Source organism: Phalangium opilio, unplaced genomic scaffold, assembly GCF_054372755.1.
Source record: "Phalangium opilio isolate 3A_F unplaced genomic scaffold, DU_Popi_V2 ptg000077l_1, whole genome shotgun sequence".
Lineage (NCBI taxonomy): Eukaryota > Metazoa > Arthropoda > Arachnida > Opiliones > Phalangiidae > Phalangium > Phalangium opilio.
Window position 1 is genome coordinate 11,930,384 of NW_028324185.1, and position 19,920 is coordinate 11,950,303.

Here is a 19,920-nt window from a genome sequence, read left to right on the forward strand (position 1 = left end):
AAGGGCGCGTATCAACTCAGCCCACAAAACGCAGTGGTTAGCCAGCTCTCACCACCGAGGAGGTGTGATACAACGCACTGTTGAGGACCCAAGCTGGCGGCCGCACAAGCGAAAAGAACGGAGAGCAACAAAGCAAGGGGGGAAGTAAGCGCGCCATCCAGCTTGCGTCCCCAACTTCGAGAGCCATTTCTGACTGTAACATGCATACAATATATCTGGAAGGTACAGCACCTGTAATGAGCCTACAAACATCCTGATTTCTTACGGTAGTTACTATTTCCCTTCTGTTTTCTAGCTGTAAGGTAGCTATTTTGTGACTCTAAAGTAGCTAAATTTTGTATACTGCTGTACTGAGTTTTCCAACGGAAGATATTTTTTCTGCAAAACGTCTAAAATGTTCTGCATTGCTCTCTGGAATGCATCTTAATTTTGTCTGAAGTTGAACCTTTTTCAGGTTTATTCCAGTATTTTTCCAGAATATTCCAGTTTATTTGCAATATATTGCAGATTCTAAAAAATCTAAATAACAGCAAAATGCAGCCGTAAATTTTTGTACGGGTAGACACTGTTTCTTCGTAATTATTCTATATTGATAATTGAAAGTAATTAAATACATTTATTTCTAAGCTGATAAATTTATGTAGGACAGCGTTGACTTCTTTTGACGTTCTTGTTTCAACGTTTTTCTTTAATATACAATTAGCAGCAACCAAATTCTTTATTAAACTATTGACTTAACACAAAAAAACTATAACCTAACCTAACCTTACCTTACACATCCAATAAAACAGGGAATATATTAATTTTAGAACTGGTCAACCACCTTTCAAAAGTAAAGTGTTTGGGAAAAAATCATCTTAGTTTGCAACCCTATGCGAATCAAGTCTGAAAAACCTGACTTTAAAACGGCACTTAAAAGTCGGGAACGAGGCTAGGTTTCGGACGGCCATTATTCGGCCAACCTAAGATACTAAACCAGGCTTTACTTTGGGTATACGGGAGAAGTCAGCGGACCGTTGACTTTTTTATTTAAGTAGTTATTGACGTCACAACCTCCGGGTGTGAGCAAAACGAAAGTCTTTAGATCGAGATTTAGGCATGTGCATCCACCCGCTGACCCGCAAATAAAATATAGCGAAGAAGCGAAGTGACATACCGGAGGATGGAAGATTTCAACTAGTCCAGTCAATGATATTTGGTATTCATCTTCGCGACAATATGATAGAAAGTTTCGTTCGTACAGCTCAATGGGTGAGTGAGAGTTCTGTTCGCCGTTATCGGAAGATTAAGGTAGTTAGAATGAATCCAAGGTGTAGAGTCTAAAAAGCCGTACTTGAACAAAAAAACGTAAAGTTAATATATTATTCCCATGGTAAATAAAGTAGCTATATTGTAATATTCCGTGTGTCATGTAGAAAAACAATACTTGCCACTAAGTCGTGTTTATTGCCAATCGGAAAGTACGTTATTTTAACCCTAAAAAACCTATTGACTTATCTCTTATGGTAACATTGTTTTGGAAAAAGCTGGAAAAATTTACCGGCCTGTCGGATACAAAAGAAATTCATATATAAGGGTTGAACTTCTGAGATTGTGTGTTTTCTTAATAAAGTTGAAGTCAATCTAGGAAAAAAAACGAGAAACCAAAATTTTACTTCTCTCAGCCGAGTCAAATTCTATCTTCACAATAATTTTACCTCAATATGCAACACTTTGCTACATAATAATATGCCACTGCCGTTAAAATTTTTCTAATGAATTATGCAAGCGATATTATATTTGGGTCTCTCTTTAGAACTAGGTGGGTATTTACACACCGTTATCTCGCCATATTTAAAACAAGATGCCCAAGGGGTGGGCTCATTATTGTATCCACATCGTACCGTTCTTAACAGGCGTACAGAAAATTTGTGTAAATAGCCCCTCGATGAGCTACCTTTAACTATGCTAATATGATTATACGCAATACTAACTTCTGTTTTAATTGTAATAGAGCAACACAAACTGAAAACCTGGTTGAGTAGCCTCACGATGAGTAGACCTTTACTGTGCTCAAACAGTTACCCGTACCATATGTCTAACCCTTAAAATACACAGAGAACATCTGAGTGATTAGCCCCACTATGCGCTATCTCTAACTGAGCTGAGATGATTACCCGTACAGAAAATCTGAGTGAATAGACCCTCGATGCCCTACCCTACAATATGATTACCCGTAATCCTTACTTCAATAAATTTATTTTTATTTTAATTGTAATATCCCAGGGACACAAGTTAGTATATAGTTTATTTTGCTTTTAAAACTCGTCACGAGTTCTGGAGAAATACGCGTAACCAAAGAGGAGAGAGAGAGGAAGGTAGAAACGCACTTTATAGAATCCGCCGAAAATGGGAAAATAAAGGGGGGGGGGGTAGTAAAAACAATTTTCGGTACGTTTAGTTTTAGGACGCGCATCCTTTGCGCAAGGGAGGATTGACCTCCTCGCCTTATCTCTGTCATCCCCTACGTGAACTGTGCGAGAAAGCTGCTCTCAGGCGCCGCGGTGTACCGTAGATTTACCCCCGTTTTCACCACGCATGGATCCCTTCTGCCAATACTGATTCTTTCTCAGTCTTTATCTCCTCTTTGACGGAACTTCTGGGATCGTAATAAACACCGTCTTAAGACCACTCTAATAATAACGTCAGTATAAACTCCCTTTTGCTTTTAAAATTCCCCTCGATTTCTTTGAATGTCGAAATAGGGGAGCAGGATTGAAAGCATGAAATTCACATTGGCTGCGTTCAGTAACTGGCATCAAAAACATCGATGAATAAAAGATGACATCGATGTCTTAAAGAACGGTTTTTCGCGTCTTTGGGCGTGACGTCATGATGCTCATCGGATGCCCATAAGAAAAAATCAGCTGTGAGAGGTTTCTTTTATTAGCATCGGATTCATGACGAAAATTTTGTCATTTTGCGCCGCGACAAAAAAATGGGGGGAACTACATCCCAATCTCCACCAATGTAACATAACGAAGAATTGACAAATATTTTCCTTAAGGCTAATAATACTAAAAAGCAATATATTATTGCGGTAAAAAAATGGATTCTGACAGAATTTTGATTTAAATGATAAATTGAATTACAATATGTTCGTAAATAGTTCGAATTTATTATTTAAGCCTCTGCCGTAACGTTATCATAATATCGTCGCCATTAAGAAAAGCATTGATTACAATAAATTGTGCCGTTCAAATACTGCAACGTCATCATGACGTCAAAAAAACACCGATTTCATTTTCTCAAACATCCATGTTTTTCCTGATAAGTGTTACTGAACGCAGCCCTAGTCGACGGGTGACAGAAATTTTAAAGGGAGTAAGAAACCTCCCATTTATTTTAAGCCAATACCATAATCCTCTCTCTCGCATTAAATACATCGAGAAAACTTTAAACATAATTCAACATGCATAACCTTACTAGTAAAATAAAATGTTATGCTTAACCTTTCTATTTTAATCCCTTTCACTTTAAAATACACGAACCAAAAAATATCACCTCAACACAATCCTCTCCAATTCACTATCCCTTCAATGATGATCGAAAAATTGTATTCTCCCAAAGGCGGAAGTCTTTCACTACGCCAACAACAACAGGGCAGGTGAATCTAAGACCCTCATCGTAGATGTACATGTACATGATAGCATGTGGGTAAAAAGGTTTTCCAGCATGATTCCTTATTTTTCGGGGCCGCGAGGGTATGTTAATTTGGTATATGTTAACTTAGTACAAAACCCTTTTTTCTAACTCGTTACTTTAATATAAGAAATGAAAAAGAAAATTTATTGAAGTAGGTATAGCGAGAGTACGTTAACGATGTGGCTTAATTATGGGCTAGACAATCTTATTTAAAATCATTATTTTCAGGTTTATTTTCGAAGTCACACGACTTGTTTTATACATATTAAGATTTTTACCTCTCCGAGTGACGATGACGTCATGGAGAGGTATTACACTGGACGTGTCTGTCTGTGTCTGTGTGTATCTGTGTGTGAGTCTGTTGTTACACCCACGTGACCGCGTTCGCAGTTTCCAAATCGGAGCAAACGTGTTCGCCATTTCCGAACTGCTTTCACATTCACGGCTCCTCTACTTGATTTCTCACACCACCATCTTTTTGTCTTTGTCCATCCCACACGGACACTAGTCTGTACTTACTGGCTTCTACTCACCACCATCTTTTGATCTTCGTCCATCCCACATGGACACCAGTCTGTACATACTGGCTTCTAATCACCACCATCTTCTGGTCTTTGTCCATCCCACTTGGACACCAGTCTGTACATTCTGGCTTCTAAACACCACCATCTACTGGTCTTCCGTCTATTCCACATAGACACCAATCTGTCTCATTGGCTTCTACTCCATTATCATCGTTTGATTTTAGGATATACGCGGCGATCAGCTAGGGTTACGAGAAACGTCTAGCCTCCCTAAGGTGGGATCTCCACCAAAGGTTTTCACAATTGCGCTTTTTCCTTACTATTATATTGGAAACGAATCGTATATATACCCCAAAATTTGAAGAAAGCGGGCAAGAGGGGTACCCTTCACTTTTAACGTCAATATTAGCAAAGTTTGAGATGATAATAGGTATAACTTTATTTTAAACAATTTAACTATTAAATAAATAAATAAATAAATAAAAGCTTTATTTGGAGCATCGTCTCAGGTTACCCTGATTTTCAGTCGCGTCCATTATTTTAAGTTAAAATATACAATGTATAGTGATATAAAATTAAATAAATTAGAATTTGGTTGTCGTTCCTGACCAGTTGCATTAAGTTTTATCGACCATATGTGTTTAAATTGATATACCTAGCAGCCCAGTGTTATTTCTAAGTGTATTTTTAAAGACTGCTATGCTTGTTTCTGTTTTAAGGTTATATGGTAGGTTGTTCCAGAGCTTCGTTCCTTCTTCTTTTACACTTTTTTCTCTCAGCGAGGTTTGCAATGCTCCCACCGGGAAATTTATCCGTCCTCCCCTTGTTTGTTGACCGTGTTCTGTGTGGTGTTGAAAAATGTCTTTTATATATCCTGGCGTTTGGTTTTGTTTTATTTTGAAGAGGAGAAGCATCAGGTTTATTTTATATCTTTCCTCGTTTGTGTTCATCCCTGCCTTCTTCCTCGCTTCCGTCGCTGAGGATCTCCTTGGGGCCTTGGATATAAGTTTTGCTATATAGTTCTGCTGGGTTTGTAATTTTTTTAATGTAGATTTTCTTGCACTATTATATATAATGTCGCCATAGTCATATAAGGTTTGTATTATTGCGTTTATGAGAACTCTTAGCGTGTTTGTGTCTAGCGAAGTTTGGAGTGGCTTTAGTATCCATAGTCGCTGTCGTACTTTGTTGTGCAGGTACGCTACATGTTTTTCGAACTTTAGATCTTCATCTAGCCATATTCCTAGATACTTGAATTCCTTGACTCGGCCGATGCTCTCGTTATTATTAATGTTAATTATGAAGATTAAAATAATTAAAAATTATTATATTTATTTAAATATTAAAGATAATCTTGTTTCTCAACTCAAAATTAATACGGAAAGAGTTAAAAAGCAGTCTATGTTTTTGTCTGCGTGTGTCCGTCCATTGTTACACTAGTGCGTCGCGTTAGCAGTTAGCCTTGTGTTGATGTGTTAAGAAATCATACAGAACCTTAATATTCCCTTTTTCCATAATATAAAGTGAATATGTGGAAGTATTTTTCGTAATTATGATGCATTTAGTACTTTTGTAGCTTTAAAGCTCTGTTTCATTTTGATATTCCAAAATTTTTTTTAATATTGTTATTTGAAATGGCTGTTTATATATTACTTAAGCTATACTACATCTGTATATAGAATAATCCTTGGTTTAGTGATTTCATGAAGAAAACTAAGACCTAGATTCCGGCGGGTATATTAAGTATCATCCGCAATAGGCTTAGTGAAACAAAGAGTAAATAATTGAGGCCTGAGGAGAAGTAAACTTTGGGCTTTGATTTTCGTGTCTGAAATGAAGAGACATCAACGGTTCAGAGTGAGCCGAAAGTTAAATACACTCTTAAATAATCAGGCTAAGATTTTATAATGGAAGAAAAGATCATGGTGGCAATTTAATTAGTAAAAGGGCTAATGGTAAACGGGTAGTAGGTAAGACTTATTATTCTCTTTATGGTGCGCATTGACTATTAGTGCGTCTAGCTACAATTGAGCTCTGGTGTTATTTAACGTTAACTTTAACATTCATGTTGGCAAACTAAGAATATTGTTGAGGTGAGACGAGACGATAGTGTTTACACTGCAAACCAGTTGTGAATGTAGCTATCAGAATATAGGGTAAACAGCTGAAGCGTAGACTTCATTTAATGTTCTTTTCCCCATTGACTGATTTCCATGTGACCAAGATTGATCCTTATTGGATGTAAAATGTCTTCTGCTTTACTGTACATTCGCTATGTTTGGAATACTGCTTCAATATTTCGCACATTTTTACTTCAAAAAAGTGAAATAATTCCATATCTAGGTTAATATGTTTGTAGTAGTAGACCTCTTGACTCGGAGAGGTAATATTTTGGTTTTCCCAAGTTGTTTTATACTGTATCTAATCCCATTTTTTTGTAAAACCTAAAAATACCTTTGTGAAGCAAGAGAGTTGGGGTCCAGGGATTTACCAGTGATGCACGTGTGAGATAAACATCTTTGACGTCATGGATAAAATGGGTGTCACTTGGTAAACCCATGGGCCACGCTCTCTAGATATAAAAAAACCCTTTGTACGGTCCCAGGACCGAGAGATTGTAAAATGCTTTTGAAAAATAAACCAGAATGCTTACACGAGTCAACAAGGATAGTCGCTCTCGAGTTTTCTCAACCCTCTCCCAAATGGAGAAAAAACACTTAGAAAAAAAATTGAAATAATTAAACAAAGAATTATTAAACGTATTTTTTCAGTCAGTACGTTTATTAAATAATTAAGTCTCTCCCAAGAGCAAAAAAGAATACCCTAGAAATCCCAACCAAAAGTATAAGGATTTTCTATATGGTGCATTGCAAACCCGGGAAAAACACTCGGTTTTTAAAAAACAAAGGACTAAAATTGGACAAAATCCAAAAACGCGTTAACAAGCCCAAAAGGATTGAAACGCGAGCGCGTACCCAAAAGGATTAATTTAAACGCGTGAAACAAAAGTGCAAGTGAACTCGTTTACGGACCCAAATGGACCCAAAACGGTAAAATTACAAATTTAAAAATTAAACAATAAACAATTATGGCGGTAAATCAAACGCCAGAAGAAATCGCGAAAGCCTTAGCTGACGCGACGGAATTAAAGAAACAAAGAGCATCGCGAAAGACTGTTCACGCTAACACTACAACGGCTATATATCAGCTTCAAAAATTAATTAAAGCCACGGTAATTAATTCTGACGATATTGAGGATCAATTAGCTATCCTGGAATTAAAATAATCGGCTCTGGAACATTTAAACGCCGTAATTTATTCGCTCGCGGACGGTTGTGATGAAACGGAACTCGCCAGTGAATTTGACTCAGTCGAAAAATACAGAACTGAAATCAAACTCATCAAAAACCAAGTGACGAGGGCCTTAAAAAAGGCTGGAATTGTTCTCGACGACCAACTATCCATTGTCAACGGCTGCCAATCCAGCGTCCTCAGCCACTCAACAGGATTTAATCACCTTACTACAAGCGACTCAAGAAGCCAGGCTGGCACCCTTGACTGTCGAAAAGTTCTACGGGGACCCCACGGAATGGACAGGATTTTGGAGCAAATTCGAAAGCGTCGTCGACTCCAAGACCAACATGAAAAAGGTACAGAAATTCAGCTACTTTAAGTCCTATTTTGGAGGCAAAGTATTAAGAAAAATATCGGGAATGAAACCTTCAGATCAAAGCTATGATGAAGCCGTAAGAATATTAAAAATCCAATTCGGTAGAGACGAACTGGTCTCGCATAGCCACATGAAGGTTTTATTCTCTTTAAAACCTGTAGAAAGCTCTAAGAATTTGGTCGCTTTAGAAAATTTATATAATATCGCGGACACGCATGTTAGAAGTTTGAAATCGGTAGGAATTCATAAATCAGAAAACGGGTTATACTTATGTCCAAAATTATTAAGTTGTATACCCAAAGATATGAGGTTAGAATTTACAAAAGAAAAGGGTGTCGCGGCCTAATGGGACGCGGAAGCGATCCTTGAATTTTCGGGGACAGAGGTTGAATCTAGGCAAACATGTCGCTTATTGGGTAGTATGTATGGCGACTCTGTGAAGCCAACTGTGCATGAAAATGCAAAACCAAAACAAAAATACGAAAATAAGCCAAATAGGGCTAGCGCGTCAGTGCTTACGTCACAAATTAAAAGTAATTCCTCAGGTAACGCCTCAAGAAACAGAGGCCCGTATTGTATATTTTGCAAAGAGCAAACGCATCACACGTCACACTGCACCAACTTCGGGTTGGAGGAAAAAATAAAGCCCATTAAAGATAACGAGCGATGTGAAATTTGTTTTTAGATTCGGGCACCCACCAAAAGATTGCACTTCGCCCTACAAAACGTGCAAAATCTGTAACAATTTAAATCATAACGCGGCCTTGTGCGAGAAAAACAACGCGAATAAGAAAAATAATTGCAAGCAAGACGTAGAAAAACAAGTTGTGAACAGCAATTCGGTCACGTGTGAAAGATCGGTTTTACTTCAAACAGCCCAAGCGGTGGCTGGAAATCCGTCAACTCACCGGGAAACGCGAGTTCGCTGTCTTCTTGACAATGGAAGCCAAGGTAGCTTCGTCAGTGAAGAAATCTCAAAAATGTTAAACCTACCCGTCATCGGAAAATGCGAATTTAAAATAAGAAACTTCGGTAATGAAAATCCAACGGAAGCGGTTAGAAATATTGTGAAGCTTACTCTTAAAAACGCGAAGCTTGGAGGAGAAAAAATCGAGATTGCAGCTGTAGAAGTACCGTATATCTGCGAAGGTGAAGCCACAGAAAATTCGGGCACGGTCCAGAAAATAGAATGCCAATTAAAGAAAAAAGGTTATCAATTGGCAGACGAAATCAGTGGTCAAACGCCAGAAATGATAAAAATTGGAATCCTAATCGGCGGAGACGTATATTGGGAATTCGCTACAGGAAAAATTGAGCGTTTTACCCAAAGATTAGTCGCCGTGGAAACGACCCTCGGTTGGGCTATTCAAGGTCCCGTGAAGTTGGGCAACATCGCCGTCGGAAGTTACGCGGTCAGCGTCCTAAAAGTCAGTTTAACCGAAAAACACATCTCCAAAGTCGTTGAGTCCTTCTGGAATCTTGAAGGAATGGGAATCACAGAAAAACCAAGTGATCCTACCAACATGGAAATATTAGAAGCCTTCCAGGAAGATATCAAGCAGGAAAACGGACGCTACGTGGTAAAATTTCCGTGGATAAGAAAAAAAGAAGCCCTTCCTGACAACTTATAGCGATTTCCACTGACTGCACTAGAGCACTCTAAGTGCACTCTCGGCGCGTTTTCGTCCGCCACTGGGAACACGAGTGCAACACTCGCCCAGAATCGCGTTTTCCACTGACCCCAAAAACTGCCCGAGAATTGCTCTTTCGTGCTCTGAAAAATTCGACGGAGCGACGGTGCTCGAGTATGACGTAATAAAATTAAAATGGCGGACCATGGGGTATCTCATAGAAGACAGGCTCTCGCTTATGCTTATTTATTTCTGGAATCATCTTCTTAAAGTTCTGAAGATGAAGAATACGAGGTTTTATCATTACTTTAAAGATATTACGCCTCTTCCTAAAACCAATAATTATATCAGAGACGTTGTCGATCATTATTCAAAATAGATTTTTTGAAAATTAATTGAAATGTTAATTCTATTAATTGGTTTCGGCCCATTTGCGTCAAGATATACACACTTTATTGCAATTTCGTCTCCGGCGCCAATTTTGATTATTCAGAGCGCGCTCTGACCTCTCGATCGTGTTCCACTGACGAAACTATTCTCTCCAAAACTCGCTGAGGGCAGTTACGTCATCCTGACACTGAGAGCACTCTTTGGAGCAGTCAGTGGAAATCGCTATTAGCTATAGCTACCAAAAGAATGGAGGGATTGGCGCGAAAATTTGAAAAACAACCCGAACTTTACGCGGATTATAAAGCTATAATCGACGACCAAATCAAACAAGGTGTCGCGGAAGTAGTTTTGGACCCTGAAAACAAGAAGCCTGGAACGTATTATGTACCCCACCAGCCGGTCGTACGGTTAGAAAGTTTGACTACAAAATTAAGAGTCGTTTTTTGACTACAAAATTAAGAGTCGTTTTCGACGCATCGAGCCACGCCCATGGAGCACCCTCGCTCAACGACTGTCTCAGCAGCGGTCCAAACTTGAACCCCGACATGCTGCAGTTACTCTTAAAATTCAGAGTGAGGAAAATTGCCATAGTTGCCGATATCACCAAAGCGTTCTTACAAGTTTCATTGGACTCGGATGATAGAGACTCGGTCCGTTTCTTGTGGATTAGAGAAGAAGATGGAAAATTAAATCTAAAAGAATTTCAAGTTATGCGCATGGCAAGGGTACCATTCGGCGTCACGTCAAGCCCGTACCTTTTGGCAGCCACCGTGAAAACCCACATTAAAAAATACCAGGAAACGGAACCAAAAGCCTTCGAAATTCTGAATGAAAGCTTGTACGTCGATGACCTCGCGGGAGGAGAGGACGACGTCCAAAGCGCGTATGAAATATCAAAATCTGCATCGAAAATTATGGCAGGCGCAAAAATGGAATTGCGGAAGTGGCAAACGAATTCCGACAGTTTAAGAGAAATATGGAAGAATGAAACTGAGGATCCAAACACGAAAATCAAATTCAGCGGAGAATCGGAACCAAAGGTTCAAAAAATACTGGGCTACGTCTGGGACCCAAAGTCCGATGCGGTATCAGTTGACCTCGAAAAATTAGCCAAGATGCCGCCGGAAAACAAAATTACAAAAAGAACTGTCCTCAGCACTGTCGCTCAGATTTTCGATCCCATCGGGATTCTCGCGCCATATACCATACGGGCAAAAATAATCTTTCAAGGTCTATGGGAATTAAAATTAAAATGGGACGAAGAGCTCCCTGAAAACCTAAGGGAAAATTTCATGAACTGGCACGAGGAAATTAAATATTTGATGGAAGTCAAGATCCCTCGATGCTACTTCCAACCGGAAAATGAAACCATAAAACTAGAAATTCACTGTTTTACGGACTCCAGCAAAAAGGCATACGCGGCCATCGTTTATCTGCGGTTCGTGACGTCAGACAATCAAATTCACGTCAGTTTCGTCACGGCAAAGAGTAGAGTAGCTCCTCTAAAGGACGAAAGGCTCGAAATACCAAAATTGGAGCTCATGGGCTGCTTGCTTGGAGCACGTTTAGCCAGAAACGTTGCAAAGATATTTAAAAACCAGGAAATTCCCATAAAAATGTGGTCGGATTCAGAAGCATGCTTGGCTTGGATAAGAAGCCCAGCCAAGAACTGGAAACCTTTCGTTCAAAACAGAGCAGCCGAGATACAAGGGTTAGTGGATCCACAAAATTGGTCCCACTGCCCTGGAAAACAAAATCCGGCCGATTTGCCAACTCGTGGTTTCAAAGGAAAGGATTTAAAAGAAAATACCCTTTGGTGGCACGGACCCTCTTGGCTCACGGAAGACGAGTCCAAGTGGCCCGTAGAAAACAAGAAAGGCGCGGAAATAGAAGGCGTGGAGAAAGAAAGGAGAAAAGTCGTAATGACAGTCGGAGTGAGACAAAGAACAGGAATTCTGGAAATCATAGACTTGAACAGGCATAATTCATTAGACAAAATTATCAGAATTATAGCCTATCTGTACCGATTCAAAGAAGGAAAGAAAAACGCCGGCCCAATAACAGCGGATGAAATTTCAAGAGCGGCAATAAAATTAATCAAGGATGTCCAAATGTCATCTTATGAAGAAGAAATAAAAGCGCTTCAAGAAAATAAACCGCTACCCAAAACTTCAAATATCTTGTCACTTAATCCAAGATTAAACGACCAAGGGTTATTGTGTCTCGGCGGGAGAATAGAAGAGGCTGAATTCAGTTATGTCATAAAACATCCGGTTATTCTCCACAAAAAAGAAAGATTGGCCCACCTGCTCATGTTACGAAGCCATGAGCAAGTAAATCACGAAGGCATCCAAGCCACTGTGACGCAATCACGTGAAAAATATTGGATAATTGCTGGAAAGCAATTAGCAAAACATATAGTAACGAGCTGTTACAAATGTAAAAAGTTCAACGCTAAGCCTTGCGACACGGATATGGGATTGTTACCTAAGGATAGGATAACGGAAGCACCCCCCTTTTCGGTAATTGGCATTGACTTTGGCGGTCCCTTGATGGTTAAACTCGGGGGAAAAATAGAAAAATCGTACATCTGTTTATTTACGTGCAGTGTAACGGGCGCGGTACACCTAGAGCTCGTACCGTCACAAAGTACCTACGAGTTTCTCAAGGCTCTGAGAAGAATGATTTCCCGTCGCGGTATCCCAACGACCATTTATTCAGACAACGCGAAAACATTTAAAAAGGCCGAAAGTGATTTAAAATCTATGTGGAAAAAATTTAAAAAGCGACGCGGTTAAACAATTCTTTGGAAAAAAAGGAATCCACTGGAAGTTTATCGTGGAACGCGCACCCTGGTGGGGAGGACACTATGAAAGGCTAATAAAGTCAACAAAGGTTATCCTTAGAATAACTTTAGGAAAGGCGTCTTTGACCTACCAGGAAGTCGAGACAATACTACACGAAACAGAGGCGGGCGTCTTTGACCTACCAGGAAGTCGAGACAATACTACATGAAACAGAGGCGGTCGTGAACTCGCGACCGATAACATACGTTTTCAACAACGCTAGCGAACCCGAACCATTATCGCCAGCGCATTTGATAATTGGAAAGCGATTAACATGTTTGCCACCCCAAAATTCAAAACCTCTAAAAAACCCTAGCACCCAAACCGAATTTGCCAAAAGGCTAAGATATAGGGTAGCTCTCCAAGAAAGACTCTGGAAACGTTGGAGGCAAGAGTATCTCTTAGAGTTAAGAAGTGCCCACCACGTTAAATTAGCTAAAACCCATAGTCAAGTTAAAGTGGGTGACGTCATGATTGTCCACGAGGACCACGTACCTAAACACATGTGGAAGCTAGGGGCAATAAAAGAAGTAATGGTGGGAAGATATTCAAAAATAAGATCATGTTTGGTTAAAATGGGTAATGGTAGTGAGATTAAGCGACCAATCCAATTATTGTACGCGCTAGAGCTTGATGAAAATGAAAATGTATAAATTGTTTAAAATTGTAAAATTAATAAGCAAAAAAAAAAAATCCTAGTAATACTGTGTATTACTCGCGGGAGTGTGAAATATTCAAATATTTCTTTGTATTTTTTATTTTTGTATTCCTTAACTATCGAACTCTTAAAATCTTAAAAAAAAACACCTGTATAAATAAAACTACTTAACTCTTTTTTTCTCAATACTGTATCTAATCCTATTTTTTATTTTTTTGTAAACTTCAAAAAATAACTTTGTGAAGCAAGAGAGTTGAGGTCCAGGGATTTTACCAGTGACGCACGTGTAAGATAAACATCTTCGACGTCACGGAAAAAATGGGTGGTCACTCGGTAATCCCCTGGGCCACGCTCTCTAGCTATAAAAAAAACCTTTTGTACGGTCCGGGACCGAGATTGTAAAAGTTTTTGAAAAAATAAACCAGAATGCTTGCAAGAGTCAACGAAAAAGGATAGGCTCTCGAGTTTTTCTCAACCCTCTCCCAAATGGAGAAAAATACTTAGAAAAATTTTAAAATAATTAAACAAAACAAATTAAACGTATTTTTCAGTCGGTACGTTTATTAAATAATTAAGTCTCTCCCAAGAGCATAAAAATTACCCTAGAAATCCCAACCAAAAGCTATAAGGATTTTCTATAGGGGGAATGTAACAATTGAAGATCTATAAACGCAATGCATACGGTGACATTTAAAATGCTATTAAAGGTTTTCCCTCAAGTCTCGTGAGCACTGCAACAAATTGAAAACGTTTTCGGGAAAAAATTAAAGACTCACCCAAAAAGCCCAAGACCACCCTTCACTAGATCGGCCCTAAATTTGAAAATGTGCCGTCGCCTTTAACCAGAAGTAAGACTACAAAATACTCAAAATTGCATTGTTTCTTCTGTGATAATAAAGAAACTCGAAAGCACACGTTGCATTTTATATCTTACGATTCAAGTAGTGCATCGTTACGGGAAGAAGTTGAGTTAAGTGGGAACGACACTTGGAAAGTACGTTTAACTGAAAGTATAAATGACACTGATGCGCATGCCGTAGCCATAGTTTATCACCTGCATTGTTGGGGAAGGAACGCAACGCACGTTTTAAGAGCAAAGTCTTTAAAGGGTAGTAAGAAGAAAGCAAATACGGCGGCAATAGTAGCTTCAGGCATTGAATTTATAAATCCGGTTGAGGAGGAGTTTGAAAAGAAAAATATTCAAGTGATCTCAATAGCTGAACTCCACGCTATGTACGTGAACATTTGCACGTCAAATGGCTTTGATTTAACTAAAGATGATCTTATGTCAAGAAGGCAACTGAAGGAATTTTTGAAAGCTGAAATGCTTAGAATTCAATTTTCAGCTGCTAAACAAAAGCGATCCGCGGATTTAGAATCATTGAAATGCACTAAAGATGCAGCTTGATGTAAACTTAATGAGATGAAGATATTTTTTAAGCCTCGACGTTCATCCGAAAGCTAGTTCTGGCATCAAAATAGTTGTGTTTTAACGGAGAACTGAATTTGGGAACAGATGTAAAACCCAAGAGCTGATACTATTCTTCAAATGGTTTATGACTGGATAAGGGAAGTTAAACTCAAACGAAAAACGTGAAAGTGAAATAGACCAACGGCCACTAAGATTGGCTTTGATGCTTATTTTTTAATGCTTATCTCCTCGTCAAGTGTTTCTCACTACATCTAAAATTATAAGACGAACCCGAGAAATATGCCTTTGCAGATGGTCTAACCATTCACAGGAAATCACGGAGTTCAAAACTGGTTTAGATACTGAGTTATTTGGGTATGAGCGTCAATTTTTGAAGACTGAAAGAAGTTGAAACCCTTTAGGCCAAAATCGTACTGCATAAAATCAGCTAACATGACAGTGTTTACCTTCCACCACATTTTGTATTTGGAAGAACAATATCATTCGCTGTTGACAACTTGGACTTTAAAGAGGATACACCTGACGGTCAACGCACCAGTCATGGAGCAAATATGGTCATTTACCAGAAAGTTAACCTTCTGACGCAAACGAACCATTTATTATTAGAAAAGAGGTACAGGATACAGAAATTTCCACCTCTATTTACAATCTTCTTCACTGCTCAGTTCCAAAGACTATACGCCCTCGAAGATCAGTATTTTATACTTACACACAGGGCGTTGGTATTTCTAGCCATACGAAACACGCTTAAAAAGTGCAAAAGTCTCTCATTACCAAGGCCAAATATTTAACGCGCGTGGCTCTATTACAACTTCTTGGATACTATCCTACTGAGAGATCCATTCGGCTTAACATTCTAAAGAAAAAAAACATTCTTCAACGTGGATTTGACACAAAGCGAATAGTTTCCCTATATTTGGGACTTGATCGTCCCATGAAGCAGCTAAAAATGGTTTTTAAATGAAAAAGACTGGGTAATTTTGCCAGGTGAGCTTCACATCGAAATGGCGGAATTAAGGGCTGTTGGAAAATATACAGGGTGTTTTTGAAAGGTCCATCACAAATTAAGGAGCGTGATTATTGGACCAAACTGAGTGAAACGTATCAAAGAACATGGGGTCTACAACATTTAGTTTCGGAGATATGGCCCCCCAAACATTTGCCCCAAAAACGAAAAAATATCCCAAAATGTGGAGTAAGGGTTATTGCCATTACCCAACTTGTTTCGAAGTCATAGAGAATTTCAATAGCCTTGAATTTGAGAAACACTAATGTAACTTTAGATAGCAGAAGGGTATAAATGGGTAGAAGTACGCGTACGGCGGTAATGTTAAACTAATACCAAGTGTCATAGTGTTTTAACATTTCTCAGCACCCAGTAAAATGGTTGCGATTGAAGGTTGAGTTTGTTCATTACGTTAGTGTTTGATGTGTCACAGAGAAAACGCCATGATACGATCCCAATGTAAATGTATTTTTTATTAGTTCTTCATTCTTAATCTGTAACAAATAACTACTACAAGAATTGTTCAAAGTGTTCACCACCCGCGTTAAGGCAAACTTGAACACGCCTTACAAACGATTCCCTAACACGTTGCAAAATGCCTGGAGTATCGCGAATAGTTTGACAGGCATTAACGATTCGTCGACGAAGCTCTTCCACATCAGGTACTTCACTCTGATAAACTATGTCCTTCAAGTGGCCCCAAAGGTAGAAATCGCACGGGTTAAGGTCGGGTGATCGAGCAGGCCATTTCACGGGTCCACCTCGACCTATCCACCGAAAAGAGAACGTCGCGTTAAGGTGAGCTCGGACAGCGAGACTGAAATGTGGTGGTGCACCGTCATGCATGAACTACATTCTGCGCACCAAACCTAAGGGCACGTCGTCAAGTAATTCCGGTAAAACGTCTTGTAAGAATTGTAGGTACGCCTCACCGTTTAACCTGGGCTGTAGAAAATAAGATCCAATTAAATTGTCACCTACAATACCGCACCACACGTTTAAACTAAATTGTACTTGGTGAGATTTAACGAGCGTTGCGTGAGGGTTTCTTTGGGACCATTGATGCTTATTATGCAGGTTAATAATACCATCTTGCGAAAAATTAGCTTCGTCTGTGACTAACAGACTACGCGGGAAATCAATGGCGTTTATCAATGCGTCGTGGGTAGTCCGCGGAATTCAAACCTTGAACCTTTTGAAAATGGTAAGAATGAAACTGGTGACTTTTGAGGATTTTCCACACGAGCACGTGACCAACGCCTAATCGCTTACTCACCTGGCGGGTACTTGCTTCTGGTTCGTCCTCGAAAATAGTAAGGACTTCGTCTTCTACGGCCTCTGGGACTTCTTGCCCTCTAGGTTGAGGTCCACCATTTTACTGGGTGCTGAGAAATCTTAAAACACTATGACACTTGGCATTAGCTTTACATTACCGCCGTACGCGTACTTCTACCCATTTATACCCTTCTGCTATCTAAAGTTACAGTAGTGTTTCTCAAATTCAAGGCTATTGAAATTGTCTATGACTTCGAAACAAGTTGGGTAATGGCAATAACCCTTACTCCACATTTTGGGATATTTTCTCGTTTTTGGGTCAAATGTTTGGGGGGCCATATCTCCGAAACTAAATGTTGTAGACCCCATGTTCTTTGGTACTTTCCGCTCAGTTTGGTCCCATAAACACGCCCCTTAATTTGTGATGGACTTTTCAGAAACACCCTGTATAGAGCTTTCAGGGATTCCTGAGCTATATGGGTGGAAACTGCTCGCAAACAGTTAGGCGCATTCACGAATATATATCAAATATGTCGTGTACCATAAAATTGCATGTGTTCAAGGTATCTATAATAAGTTAGGCAAGTTTATATTCACTTACCTAAAGTCCAAGTTTTTACATTTAAATATTAATTAGTTTTATATTAAAAACAAAAAACCTATTACGTGGGCTGGTGCCCAATAGTCGCACCTCCAAACTCCTACCGTCTATTTTCGAGTTCTCATTTTTCTGCAAATTTTGGTACCAGCCGCTATATTCTACCATCTAGTTGCACGCGAGAAACATATCGCCACGCACTAAAACAAAAACAAAAAATTTCAACTGATAAAATAATTTACATTGACTAATTTAGTTATACCAGTTTAAACTAAATTGGTAAAACTAATACTATTGAAGGCGCTTTTCTGCAAAGCAAAAGAGAGAGCGATACGTTTCTCTCCAAATCATTTTGCCACAACTACCAGAAAGAATGTGATTGTTCCTCGGGAGCCTACACATCGCTTTCCATTCACAAATTTTAGAGTATTTCTCTCTAAAATAGTCGTGCGTAGGGTCCATATAGTTCTTTTTATCTTAATTGACATAAACTGCTTGATCTTGTTATTGTTTGAATCGAACTGGAGGGTCAAGTATGTATCCTTTTGGTTTTGTGCTCGATGGAGATGTAATGTCTCGCCCTCGTCAATCACTTAAGATCAAGTACTACCAGAACGGTGCGTTTGATTTCTTGCTTACTGAATTTACGCAGAACACTCCCTTATATACCTCAAACACATTGCTAATTACAACCATCTCAAGAAGATTAACAACGTGGTTGTGTCTTGCAATAAGAATTGCGTTAGTACCCTGGAAAGTTGCAATCCTGAGGAACGTTGCAAAGAGTTTCTTTCATCATGCAATTTGGACATATGCTCGAGGTTGTTTCGTTAGAACGTCCTTTGGCACCTATTGTGGCACAACTACTTGCGTTCCTTTTTAAGCCTGTCGTCCATCGAGAGGATGATAGGTCTTCCCCTTCTCATCCACCCAATTGCAAATTGTTTCACTCCATTCCTCAAGAGTGTTTCTCCTTAGGTTGTCCCATAATTTTTGTAGTGATGGTGCGTTGCCAGACTCATCTTACCTGGATGCATAGCTGCTCGTGGCAATCCAGTCCCTCGTTTGGAAGAGCACGACAGGCATACCTGGCATACCGTACAGGGGTCGTGAATCGCTGCAACTTTTTGGCCTAAACTGAAGGGCTGGGGTTACGCTTCCCAAAACGCGCGCACCATTCGTTCTTAATTCATAAATCATATTATCCGGGCTGTCTGTTGTTATGAGTAGGATTGATTCATCAGCGCTCCAGATAAAGCAGTCAAGATCATTCAGGAACTGGTTTTGTTAAAAGGAAAGTGAAGTGGAAAATAAAGTGATTTTTTATGATTCTTCTACTAATTATAAGACCAATCTGCATAGTGAAAAATCCAGGAAATAAAACGGAATGATTTTGAAATTAGGTTCAGATTTTAAGGATGATTTTAAGTTGGAACCACCGACCAATTGCGTAACGCCCTGCCCTCCTGTTAACAAAATTGTCGTGGCACGCTCCATGTCGAATGAAATTTTTCGCGGGATTTGACAAAATTTACGCGCTATGTCACAATCGTGGTGCGAGACATGAAGCTTGCCATGATAATTTTTTTTACAAAAAGGCAGTGCGTTACGCGATTGGTCGCTGGTCCTTATTTAAAATTATACTTTAAATTTGAACCTAAATTGAATTTAAAGTCGCTCGGAGGTATTTCCAGAATGTTTCACTATGCAGACTGGTGTTATAATTTAATTATTAGCTGAATCAATAAAAAATCACTTTAAATTCCCTTTAAATGGCGAGCTTTGGGGAGGATAAACCACAATGGGCCATATTGATTAATTATATTGTGTTTTAGTTTAGGGTGTAATCAGGGATTAGCAACTTTGAGATCCAAATTTTCAGACACCGACGCAAAGAATTCTCTTTTGTCCGGCTGCTCCGGCACAATTTCACCGGAAACATTTACTCCAATGTCTTTAACAGATTCGTCTCGGGCAAGGATTGGAATTATTTCCTTATGGAGGGTGGTAATATGCGTCATCGATTGGTCTAATATACCCTTGCATATTCGAATAGCTTTTTTCTCTTTCTGTAGTTTACCGGTAATCCAATTTCTTTAAGGCCTCCTATAAAGATTTGCTTTAACGCTACCACTGAAGTGTTTTCTTTAGCTACTATCGCCGTACCATCAGCGTAGCCAAGATTCAAAAAAGGTCTTCGTCCCGG

At 39.2% G+C, this 19,920-nt stretch overlaps 2 protein-coding genes across 2 annotated transcripts; both read left to right on the forward strand.

The window, feature by feature from the left end:
• The first annotated feature begins 3,581 nt into the window (after positions 1 to 3,581).
• LOC149658546 (uncharacterized) lies at positions 3,582 to 9,509 on the forward strand. The gene is made up of 3 exons (XM_089844767.1): positions 3,582 to 3,646; positions 7,642 to 8,187; positions 8,564 to 9,509. The coding sequence occupies exons 1-3, from the start codon at positions 3,582 to 3,584 to the stop codon at positions 9,507 to 9,509; spliced, it is 1,557 nt and encodes a 518-aa protein (XP_089700893.1).
• A 636-nt stretch (positions 9,510 to 10,145) lies between these two features.
• On the forward strand, positions 10,146 to 14,811 carry LOC149658547 (uncharacterized). The gene is made up of 5 exons (XM_089844768.1): positions 10,146 to 10,276; positions 10,360 to 12,454; positions 12,508 to 12,596; positions 12,840 to 13,324; positions 14,303 to 14,811. Exons 1-5 carry the CDS (start codon positions 10,146 to 10,148, stop codon positions 14,809 to 14,811), a joined length of 3,309 nt encoding a protein of 1,102 aa, XP_089700894.1.
• The last annotated feature ends 5,109 nt before the right edge of the window (positions 14,812 to 19,920 follow it).

What these genes read in the sequence shown, in the direction of transcription:
- LOC149658546 (XM_089844767.1), top strand. Translation starts at nt 3,582, where the DNA reads ATGATCGAAAAATTGTATTCTCCCAAAGGCGGAAGTCTTTCACTACGC. An exon ending in CGCCAACAACAACAGGGCAG is followed by an intron (nt 3,647 to 7,641) that starts GTGAATCTAAGA and finishes GCCTTAAAAAAG; the next exon opens with GCTGGAATTGTTCTCGACGA. An exon ending in TGTATACCCAAAGATATGAG is followed by an intron (nt 8,188 to 8,563) that starts GTTAGAATTTAC and finishes ATTTGTTTTTAG; the next exon opens with ATTCGGGCACCCACCAAAAG.
- LOC149658547 (XM_089844768.1), top strand. Translation starts at nt 10,146, where the DNA reads ATGGAGGGATTGGCGCGAAAATTTGAAAAACAACCCGAACTTTACGCG. An exon ending in AAGAATGATTTCCCGTCGCG is followed by an intron (nt 12,597 to 12,839) that starts GTATCCCAACGA and finishes TTGACCTACCAG; the next exon opens with GAAGTCGAGACAATACTACA. An exon ending in ATCATGTTTGGTTAAAATGG is followed by an intron (nt 13,325 to 14,302) that starts GTAATGGTAGTG and finishes GTGATAATAAAG; the next exon opens with AAACTCGAAAGCACACGTTG.